Source organism: Apus apus, chromosome 2 (genome assembly GCF_020740795.1).
Source record: "Apus apus isolate bApuApu2 chromosome 2, bApuApu2.pri.cur, whole genome shotgun sequence".
Classification (NCBI taxonomy): domain Eukaryota; kingdom Metazoa; phylum Chordata; class Aves; order Apodiformes; family Apodidae; genus Apus; species Apus apus.
Window position 1 is genome coordinate 22,470,370 of NC_067283.1, and position 12,000 is coordinate 22,482,369.

Consider the following 12,000-nt stretch of genomic DNA (forward strand, 5'->3'; position numbering starts at 1 on the left):
ATATCTTCAGTGCATGTGCAGTAAGGCTTACTTTGCTATCAATGTGATTCTGTGAATCAAAGGGGGGGGGGAGAAATTTTTTGAGTAAGGTCTGCTGGTTTTTATTTGAAAGGTGTATATTTTATTTGCAGAAGAGGCAAATACTAATTTTCACAGTATTCCTTTAATGCTTACTGAAAGTTTCCATTAGTTTTGGAGCGCTAGTGAGCACTTATTATTTGTCCTCTTTTTAAATCAAGTATTATTATTATTTGGTATGCATACTTTTCTCCTCAGAAGTAGGAAATTGCCTTACCCTCAGAGAAGAATTCATCTTGTCTGATGTAGCAGTGTACAGATGAGGTGTTGGGTCTAAGTGCCCCATTTCCAACTTCTTTCCTAGTCAATGAAGAAAGGTGAGCACTTCTGGAGTAATTTGTATCTGAAATCTGTGTCAGGATGCTAGGGTTTTAACACTGTAAATACATCTATTCAGTGTACAGCATGATGGTGTTTGTCTAGGTACCAAACCATTGCTGAAGGGAGATGGGGTGAATACCCTTATGAATGATAGTCAATTCTTGGTGCCATGTCAGTGGGTTGGCAGTGGATTAATGAAAAAGCAGTGTTTGACAGTGTGTCAGTGGGTGTGTGTGTGGATGGAGTGTGATACTATGGGGCATCCTGTGGATTTACAGTGTCAATTTACAATTTCAGGGAGGAGAACATTGCTATTATCAGGGAGAAATTCGAGGAAATCCTGTCTCGTTTGTTGCCTTGTCAACATGCCATGGATTACAGTAAGTCTGCAGTTTTGTTTTTATTGGCCTTTGCTTATTAGTCTTTTAAGCAAAATAAAGCTGTTTATAGTAGAAGTGTTATTTATTTTCTTACTAGTGTGTCACCAATGTTAAGTACTCAACAATCTTTAGAAAAAATGGGTGTAATTTGAACCTTGCAAAAGTCTTGTTAGTTTGTTTTCAGAATTCACTGACACAGCATGGAAATTTCATTCTTTATCTTTTTTAAACTGAGGACATATGACAGTGACCAGACTTTAAGACAATTTATTGTAGAAAAAGAAGAGTAAAAGTAGCTGAAAACACCCTATACTTCAAGTATAAAAAACACTGGCAGTATTGCTGTGAACCATTTGGAAATTGTGTTATTTTCTTGTTGCTACAAGGGTGTATTTTATCTTTCTTTTCTACTCTTTTTGCAAAGGAAGGTGTCAGTTTAGACTTTATCTTGTGCTATCCATTTTCTTCACAGAATTGCTGTTCCTGAGCTGTGTGCATGGGTAATACCTTTGATAGTAAAATCTGATAGAAGGGATACAAAATTGTGCAGTAATATTTTTTTTAAGTACATTATTTAAGTGTTAATATAATTAAAGTGTCTGTCATCTGGAGGTTACATGGAGCTGTGTGTTGACTGTACAGCTTTTGGACCTACTAGTCAGATTTTCAGAGCAACCAAGTAACTTCAGTGTTTTCAATCTGGGAATTTCAGGTTCTCAGCACTTTTGATACTGAGATCAGCTTGAAAGGTGATGGCAGCAAGTGAGCCTGTGTGGAGATTACTTAAGCTTTGCCTTTGTCTGAAGAAGCAGGGTTCAGCTGATGGAAAGCTTCTTCAGCTTATTGTCTATCTCCCAACTACTCTGTAGTTTTGGTATCAGCCATATCAGTACACACATTTAAGTAGTGTCTGTCTTTTGTATTGATATATATTCTTTGTTAGGAAGGGGAAGAATGCATGCAGAAGACTTGCACTTACACAGCTGTGTTTATCTCAAGCTCAAGAAACCTGCATCTAGTTTCAGTATGGACAGTAAGCCTAAATATAGTAGCATCCTAATGCATCCTGAGCCACTGCAGGCTTCCATTAGCAGTGATCCATTACGTTTTGGCCCCTGCTAACTCCTAAGAGAAAAAGCAGAGAGGAAGGAAGTTTGTGTATGTCCTTTCCTGCCCTCCATTTGTGAGTTTGTTCTTAAGACTTACCCTTCTGCTCCTCTGTATTCTTCAATTTCCTGATAATTGTATTGGTCCCATTTAACACAGTTATGTGATGAAAGATGTATCGTTTCCCCTCCCCCTTTTTCTGATAGAATAACATTTCAGCATAGTTATCTTTCACACAAAATGCCATACAAAGGCTGGTAATTCCAGCATTAATATGAGAAAGTCACATTTTCTTGAGCTGTATGTAAACTCACATTCTCTGAACCTGCATTTCCATCATTACAGCTAGCTCCTCACCAGTCAATTTTAAATGCTAAGTAATTACTAGAAACTCACACCAACAATCAGAGCTCCTTATCTCCAACCACAGATTGGAGTGTCTTGCTGCAATAAGGGAGGCTGGGGAGAGGTATCTTCTAGTAAGATCGGCAGGGCAGGAGCTTTGCTTTCATGAATTTTAGGAAGTGCATAAGACAGAGCAGATACCTTTAATAGACTAGCAAGCTGCATGATCTTTAAAGTCCCTTCCAACACAAACCAATTCTATGGTTCTGTGATTCTATATTACCAAAGTTATCTCCAGTCTCTTCTCGTACTTATTAGCACCCCTAGGTCTTGGCCAGTATCAGCAGAAATTTTTATACATGTGAGGAAAAGGTTGTGGTTTTTAAATAATAAATTATAAGTTATTATTTTAGTAATGTCTATTGTCTGGTCTTCCTTTTATTAGTTGAATTAATCGAATCACTGGCTGACAGAATACTTAAAATTATGAATTTCTTCTCCTAATGACTCTGAAGAAAAGTGCAACCTTAATTCAGAGCTAGCCTTTTTTTTTCCTCTTCCCCCCCCCTCGTTTTCTCTGGGATATGCAGTAACCACAGTTTCCTGTGCGTTAACACAGAAACTTTGAATGCAAACCACGCTGGTTGCCGGGATATAAACAAGCCGTAGTCAGGCACGACTTGCAGTCCCGTGTTGAAGGCGCTGAGGGCTCGGTGGCCTGTGATTGTGCTGCCCACTGGTGGGGAGTAGAAAAATTGCTGTTATTGCCGCACATACACGACTACACGTTTGTTTGTTTGAAGAATAAACATGATCAAAATGCAGGCTTTTGAAATGGCCCGTATTTTGCTGTTGCGTTCTCTATAACACATTCGTAAGCGTGTGATTTCTTCACAGAGCATGGGACTACTGAAGTCAGTTGGAAAAGATCTGTGAATGCTTTGACTGAGCAAGTCAGAGCTGTAGGTCAGCTGTGACTATGGTCACTGTTATGTGACTTGATCAGAGGTCAGTGCTGCTGAGTGCATCTGACACACGAGAAGCCATTTGCTGATAGTCTTGCAGACTTAAGTAAAATTACAATTACGGGGAAGAAAGTTTTGCCTGATTAAGAGCTGCAGGATGTTCCCAAATATCATGTTATTGCCAGGCAAAGAAGCTTCAGCAAGTGCTAGAATATTCATATTAAGCTGTGTAGACAGTATTTATATCTGAAGAACAGGCATAGGTAATTTGAAAGGTGAAACAGGTTTTAATTGTGGATACACTCACAATGACACTTGGTGTATGTTTTACAGTCAGTAACTCAAGCTGCTTCTGTGAATGCCACATGGTTAACCCCTTATTAAGAGAAGTAAACTCATCAATAGCTGTAAGGGTTTGCAAGCTTAGTGTATGCTTACTGTTCTTAATAGTCAGGAAAATAATGACAGTATTTTACTGACTGCATCTGGTCCTGCGCAAAACCAAAATATGTTTTGCTGATTAAAGAAAAGAAGCTACATAAGAAAAAAACAAAACATCTAGTTTTGTTGTTTATGATTCTGCTGTGTTTTTTTTGACGCCTGAAAGTTTGCTCAAGCATAATCTAAATAAATAAATGATCTTGCTTTCATGCTGCTGTTGAGTACTACTATGTGCCAGCTTTGAACTTACAGCTCATATCTCTGGCTGAGATTAAAGCCCTTAGTAATGGCCCTTTGAAAAGGACATGCTAATGCAGTCTAATCCCAACCATGCATGTATGCCACTGCAATAAAGGCAAAATTATATATTAAAAAAAAAAGCTGATTTGATTGAAGATTAGAATGGTAGTCATGTAAGAAATGAATGCCCTTTGGTTTTATGTTCATATAGAGTAATGTCTGTATCCACACTTCCTTTTAAGGTGCAATTCAATGACACTTGTGCATCCTACATTATGTTAAAGACTAAACATCAGTGCACTCTTTACCTAAGTAAGTTTAAGATAACTCTTAATCCTTGCAGGAATGGACCTCACCTTTACTCTGCATTTGAGTGGTAATGCAAAAGCATGTGGTGTTACTGTCACAGACTATATTAATCCATTTACAAACCTTAACAGTTTGATGTGTTTTTTATTTAAGAGTTGAACTGTGTGTTGGAATTTAATATGGAAAATTGGTGATTGTGACTGGGCAAGCAAGGTGGCACATGTTCTGAGATACATAGCAGTGTGCTTATCATGAAAGACCTGCAGATTTCTGTGGTTTAGAAGATTTTATGCCATTAAGAAAGAGACCATTAGTGCCTTGCCAGAACTATCAGTACGGCAGAAGGCTTGGTCCTTTGTATCTATTTTCACCATAACACATTGGAAGCCTGTCAGATCGGGTTTCCTATCTCCTTGTAAGCAACATCATGTCATGTCATGTCCATATTGATATGATAATACCTATAGCTATTGATGTTTCCTGGGAATAGAATCTTAATTTAAAAAGAAGCACCATCTGTCATAACTAATATTGCTGAAATGCCCAAAACATTATGGCCTTGGTACTGGGTACTGTATGAAATTACTGAGGAAAGAGTTAATAAAACCAATAAAACCTAAAGATCAGTTCTATTAAGTAATATTTTTATTATGGGGAAAGCAGTGTGCATGTTCCAAATAAGCTTGTTCCTAAAGACAGGTCCCTTATTTATCTGTTGCAGGTAGATCTCTCTTGAATGGGAGCAAGGGCTCTGAACTGGATATTCAGTTGGCTAAATTAGCTGATGTCGGTGGTGTTTATATGTGTTGTAGAGAAGCTTTGGGGAAGAAAGATGAGTCTGTATCACCACAAGAGAGAGTATCTTTCTTTCTGAAGCAAAGAAACAAGATTGACTAAGAATTATGTTCAGTTCCTGAAACCATTTTTTTAACTACCTCATTTTTTAAGCATCTAAATTATTAAAATATATTAACTTCTTAAACTTACTTGATGTTACACTAGTGTTTGTTCATTAAATCATTATTTACATTTCCTGCTCTTAACAGTGGGATGTTCTATGATGGAAATCATACTTACCTGATTGAGCCGGATGAAAACTACACTTCAGATGTAAGTAAAACTTACAGTTGTTCTGCTGTGTTGTTTGTTGAATACATACATTTGTTGTTACAGGGTGTGTAAGGCTCTATGGCCAAGGTTATCCCATCATTCCCAACTCATTTACCTCATCTGTGAGTCCCCATCACCACAGACAAAAGTAGATCTCAAAAAATGAGTCAGTGGTATGCTGGTATGTGTGTAGTCTGTAACACTTGGATGCAGACCAGTGCAGCACCAGAGGGTGTTGAAGGTCTCATGGAGCCAGCAGAAGCCTGTGAGTACCCTGTCGTCCTCTCTGACACTTTCCACTCTGGATTTGTTACACCCCTGTCCTGGTTTGGCTTCAACTTCCTTCAGGAGCTCCCATGATGCTATCTTATGTTTCTTGAGCAGCTTTCTTAAACCCAGCTCTAAGTGTGCTCAGCCACTCCATTTGATGTACTTGGATATTAATTGCGGCATTAGCAATCACATCAGAGGAGGGAAAAGGAGAAAATTGTAGAGTAATGGTGCCTTGCAACTTGCATGTTCCCTTCTGTAGGTGTTGGATAACAAAGACCTTTGAAACTGTCTATTTAATGCTGGTGAAATTGATTAGTTTATCCAGGTTTAATACATGTAGTTATTTACTATTTCAGGATGACTTCCATTTCCACTCTGTTTACAAATCCAAGTTGTTTGAGTTTCCTTCGGATGACCTGTCACCTGGTATGATTTTTTAATGTTCAAGATTTATTGACTTGCTTTAGTATAAGGCCAAATTTGTTAATCATATTTGATAATCTTCTGATAGTATGTTGTTTATTCATATATCTCTTCTTTTTCTGATTAAATAAAAAAACACTGGAAAAAAATCTGAAGTGGTGAAAACACCCTGAGTCCAATGACCTCTCCTGACCTTCATGTTGTGAACTATTTCTCTACTAGACATGTCATGTGGTCTGTGGTCTGCAAGGTGTGCTAGTAGTTGTAGAGAGGAAAGCACTGAGGTAGCCTAAAGATGATGAAAATAAACCCCATATTGCCAGTGCTTAGTAACTCTTCATGGATCTTTTCTGTTTTGAGATCCAGAGTACGTACTATGGTGTGAGCATAAGTCTGGGAGGCAAGAACTTGCCAAATATCTTTGCTGTTTCCTGACTCTCATCTCCAGTCTGTTCAGCCTTTTTCACAGTGCTGGTTGTAGACCAGGTCATGTATTTCAGTACAGATGGATTTGGAGGCTAAGTGGTTTCAAATGCTTGTAGTGATGAATCCCCATGAATAGTTTATATAGTGTGTGGAGGGAGAAGAGTTTTGTTGTTTTGTTTTTTTTTTTTAAATGAGTTTTCGTCTGAGAAGTTGGCTTGTTAATTAAAGCAAAAATTGCAGTATTCATGACATATCCCCATTCTGTCAAGGATCTGCCAGTTTTGCATTTTCCTTCTCTACAAAATATATCCTAGATAAACAAAACTGTCCTTCACAGACACTATCATTTTGGTAGAAATCACATCTTGACTAAATTCTTCAGGAGAGTTACAGATATCCAGTCATCTTGTTGCAAACTATTTGTCCTGTGGTTAATAGTTGGATCTGGGATCTTACGGTGCTGGACACTGCACATGGATCCTTCCCTAGAGCACAGTGTGTGCAGGTTTGCTAGTTGTTTAGCCGTGTAGAATTGTTCAGAGAGCTAATCAGAAAAAAAACAGGGAAATTGCTACAACTGGGTAACCTTGATTTCAGTTCTGATGAGGTAATCTTTCTGAGTCTACACAAAACAGTATCCCAACTTGGTGCCTCACATCCTCCACTGATGATTGCCCAGGCAAAGTGGAGGATGCATTGGGGTGGAGGGGCAGCACAAAAGGCAGGGCAGGACACTGGCATCTATATCATGAAGCATGCACATGAACCTTAGACACATAACATGTTTACTCCCTGTACTTGCAGATATGGTAGTGTAATGAGAACAATTTATTGAACAACAGGCCAAATAATAAAATGCATCTTTTATCACACTTTCTTGTGGATATGTAATTTGAAAGGTTGGAAATAATGCAACCGCTGCTGAGTTAAAAATAAATTTTCAGTGTCAGGTTGTTAAAATAGGAGACTACCAGAGCTGGTACTTAGTAGCTATCTGTCAACTGTCTTATAAGGTTTCCTAATTGTGAAATTTTTCTGTCTTTGAATTGTCTGCCCCACCTTCTCCTATGTTTCTCATACATACTGTCCCACCAGTGTCCCTGTTTTACACTGCCTCTTCCCTGCCAGCCTGGAAAGTGCTGACTGTTGTCTTGACTTGTCTTTTTTTGTTTTCTTTAAACAATATTTGCAATTAATTGCTGATAGTATAGTTGTGATTGATTGATTTATTTTTTTTAAGTACTATAGCAGAATCATTATTAATAGTAGCAAGCACTCTGCTAGGTTATGTCATCAGTATTTCTTATATTCCTTACTGCTCTCAGAATTTATCAATTTGCCCAGCCTAAGGAGATCTTTGATGTCAAGATTTTCATCTAATCTTTAAAGGAGTCTGTGTATAAGCTAAGATTTGCACTCAGCACTGTGTTGGGAATGGACAGGATGTATAATCAGCTTCAATATTGATGTCAGAAAGGAAAAAAAAAAATCAAGGAATAGGGATTACTCAATATCAGTGATAGTAAAACCACACACTATTATACCACAGTTTGGTAACAATATACCTTTTACATTTTTTTGCTTCTTGGGTATTAAAAAAATAAAAGAAAAGAAAGCTATTGCAGGAAAGAATAGCACTGCACTTTGCAATGGTCTGATGAGGTAATGAGGACTTTAAATAAGGAAAGCTTGGATGGATGACTTGTCATGCTTAGAACATTTGACTTCATGATTTAGTAAACTGTATTTTTTCTCACAATTTGTACTGAAACATATAGTGCCCTGGCGTGGTCTTAGACAGCACTACATTATTGAAGGTGTTCTTTTTCAAATACTGCATGACAGATGTCCTTTTCTTTTGAGGCCACTTTGAATCCTCTCTATACAAGGTAATGTGGTCACATCAACATTTTCCTGAGGCTTTCTCAGCAATCTACATTTCCTGTGATTTTGCTGGTTATGTTGTTTTGCCAGAGGGTCCCTGGCTGGAAATGCACCCTTTGTGAATTCATCTAGCTTGTGAGTTATGTCGCAGCTTTAATGTGTGTTAATGTGTTAACATTAATGGCCCCCGTCAGTCCCCTCTAGAGATGGCTGACTGCCAGTGGGGAGGCAAAATGATCACATTTGCTTGTAAAGTTATCTGAGACCCTGCACACATATTGTAAATTATTATTTTGTCAGTGGAAATGTATTTTTGCCAGTTCCGTTAATGATGATGTAAAACTTAAAATGACAGGTCGGGAGCCAGTTGTGTGGCACTAGAACACGGATTAAATTAATCAACATATGTAAAGCATAATTTAAAAACAGTTTGTAAAAAAAAGGTCAAGATTTAGTTTCTCATCATTATGAGCTCTAGAGACTGCAGTCTTTAAGCAAAAACAGGAACCTTTGGATGTGATTTAATTTGTTAGGTCCTTTTTGTGAAGAAAATCCTGAAGTGCACTAATGTAACCATGAAAACATTTTTAAGCAAAGAGCCTATGAATGTCCAGTCCTCTCCATAAAAAGGTTTCTGCAAACTTGACATATCAAAATGGCAGTATAATCTCCAAGATTTCGCCAAGACAATACCAGTTAGTCATACTTTGCTTTCCTGATTTCTCTATCAGTAGCTAGCCAGTCCTGGTTAATATTAGCAGTTACACCTAGTATTTTTTGGTCAGTTTGTGTTTTAAGGTTTTGCTGATATAGCAGCCTTATCAAATTCCTGTCATAATGGTTTTTAATCCTATTGTTTGAACCTTGTGCAGAAATTGGACAGTTAATATACAGCAGGTGGGAGATGGAGTTGTGAGAAACTTTCGTGTCTCAATAGTGAATCTGAACTGTTTAGGATTTTGTAACACAACCAAAACTTGTGTACAGAGGTATGTGAAATGAAAGTCCTTTGGTTTACAAAGCTTCTATAGTACTGTATAATTCTCTGGATTACTGAATGCAGTTTTCACTTCCTGGAGACTGAAAGGATGTCCAAAGTTGCAGGAAACATAAAGGAGGCAAAGTAGTCAAGGGAAAAAGACGTTACAACCTAAGCAGCTGCAAAAAAAAATAATTTATGTGTCTCAAAGAAAAGTCTTATTTGGGTTATGTGAATAGTAAACATTTTTATGCAAGATAAGAAAATAGATTTCTGTTGTATAGGGAAAAGTGAGGCAGGGCCTGTGAGTCTAAAATTAAAGATAGAAAAATACTTCTTGGATATTTAAGAGGGTGAGAGCAACTATTGTCTTCTGCTTAGTTTAAAATGTGTTCCTTTCTGTGAGTGGCTAAAGTATGTTTGGTGAAAGGAATTTGGCAAAAGAATAAACTATTTGGTGCTTATAATTAATGGTTTAAGAAAGAGACAGCGGGATTAGCAGGGAGGAATATTGTATTGATAGCAAGTATTGCCAAAGTCTTACAAGGTTTCTCCCAACTCTAACATATTTTACTTTGTGAATATAATCGTCTTAAAGTATTAATTCTGCCTTCCGTGCTCTTCTTATTAATTTAGGTAGCTATTGCAAGAGCTCTGTGAATGTCTGATGCATTCCCGAAGATGTGATTTGCTCCATGGAAGCACTGTGTTAATAATATTACATGCCCAGTGCTGGTGAAGTTTTGGTGTAGAACATCTGCTGTGCTTTCTGAAGCGTGACACCCACAGATTATCTGTTTCAGCAGACTCAGATTTTCGCTAGTAGAGTCTTTAATAAGAACCCTGTAACTGGGCAACATCTGTAACATTTCCTCCTTTCTAGCTGAAAACATGAAAAAAAGGAGTTGTAATCTCATCTGCTGTGTGGGAGATTGCCATACTCCTGTCACGCAGCATCAGGGTCACTGATTGTTGGGCTATATTCTTGTAAACATTCAATGTATTTGCTTATGTTTTCTGCTTAGAGTTCTGGCAAATGAATACTACGTCACCAAAGTTTGTTGTAAAGCCAAGACACAAAAGACGTAAAAGGCAGGTATGTGCCAATGTGCTTGTTTGTAAGTCATATGCCATCAATTTTGTTTTGTGTCTGCTGGATTAATTTGTCCAGATGGACCATTGCTACTGCTGCTGGTTTGGCATAAGGTCTCAATATCAATAGAGCTGTTAAGAAAAGTGGTATCTAATGTTGATAAAACATTGTTGGGTTTTCTTGGACGTTGCCTGCCTGAAGAGTGCGAAATTGGAAATTAAAAAGTAGCTAAAATACTTTCTTTCATTTTGCATATAGAGTTTTATCAGAAACTCCCAACTAATGAGTAATTTACAAATATTTTTATACTTCAATGGTGACAAGTAGCTGCTTTGTCTCACTTGACTTTGATTTAAAGTAAGTATTTTAATCTGAGAGTTCATTTCCTGTTTATTAAAGTGGGGAGCCACTTAGTGCTGATGTTTGTACCCTGGAAAGACAGCAACAATTTGTTGGATTATAGGAATGGGGCTCAAATGATGGTACAAGTCAAAAGAAAGCCAGGTCTGCAAGACTGAGCAGTGTAGACAGAAAGGAACTGCTGAGGGCAGTGGGAGGGAAAGATGACTATAACATCTCTAACTAATGCAAGCCTTTCGAAGGCAAAAGAGAAGTGAGGAAGACGTTGCAGAAATCCCAGAAGTCATTCTTAAGGGTCTTATCAGGTGGTTTGTTACCTTTCTATAAACTAGCCATTACTGTGCATTTTCAAATCATGATGTATTAACTATCCTGGAAAACCCAGGAAAACAAGGATCCCATGAAGGAGCACAGTTGTAAATGTTTCTAAATGCAAAGTAAGCATAAAACAGAGGTGGGTACTGTGTTCACTGTGTAATTCGAGCAGTGTGTGAATAAATAATAGAATTGTTGGAGATTGTGAATGACAGATGCAGGAGAGGGACCCCTTTCTCTGTGGCAAAATAGAAAAAGCCATTTTTAGAGATACAGGCCCCACCATGATTCTCTTTCTTTAAAAAATCTTAAGCCTGGAATTTAATGAGTTGAAAGATGTGATTTCATTGTTTGAGGCCATGTGAATGTCCTGGTGGGGGTGAAAGAATTTTTAAAATTATGCAGCTGATCACCAGAAGTTTCATCAATATCTGTTACCAGAATTAAGACAACAGAAAAAATGTATGTGTGAGAAGTTTCGTTTCTGAAGCCCTCTTTTAGTTACCAGTTATACTCTCTCTATGCTTTGTTAGACCCTCTTACAGCTGTACTCTCTTTGTAGGCTCATCAGATTCCACATAGTGTTGAAGAGGAAACAAAGTACATTGAATTGATGATTGTAAATGATCATCTAATGGTAAGCCTGAGACACTTCACCATCTTAAGATTGTAATTAACATAAAATTGTCTTAGTAGCTCATAAAAGGATAGCAATAAAGAAAAACATATGGCCAGATAATTTCAGTATGCCCTTAAGAGAAGAGATTACAGTCTTGTTAACCATTGATGAAGTTGCTTCTGAATTTTGACAAGTTAATTTCACCAGGAATGCAGCCAGGCCTGACTATCAGAAAAAGGGTCATAATTAAAGGTTTGTGTTATAAAGCAACTAACATCAGTGTGACTTAAGCTGACTAGATTTTTTTTTATTTGTCCAGATCAGCATAGAAA

General features: G+C 37.6%; 1 protein-coding gene across 1 annotated transcript in view; it reads left to right on the forward strand.

Moving 5' to 3' along the window:
* Positions 1-12,000, forward strand: part of ADAM22 (ADAM metallopeptidase domain 22) — a 132,460-nt gene that overhangs the window by 71,452 nt on the left and 49,008 nt on the right. The window contains exons 4-8 of the mRNA XM_051611446.1: positions 697-779; positions 5,233-5,296; positions 5,926-5,995; positions 10,307-10,377; positions 11,612-11,686. Of these exons, the coding sequence (XP_051467406.1) occupies positions 5,237-5,296; positions 5,926-5,995; positions 10,307-10,377; positions 11,612-11,686 (276 nt within the window). The 5' untranslated portion in view covers positions 697-779; positions 5,233-5,236. The remainder of the gene's footprint in view (positions 1-696; positions 780-5,232; positions 5,297-5,925; positions 5,996-10,306; positions 10,378-11,611; positions 11,687-12,000) is intronic.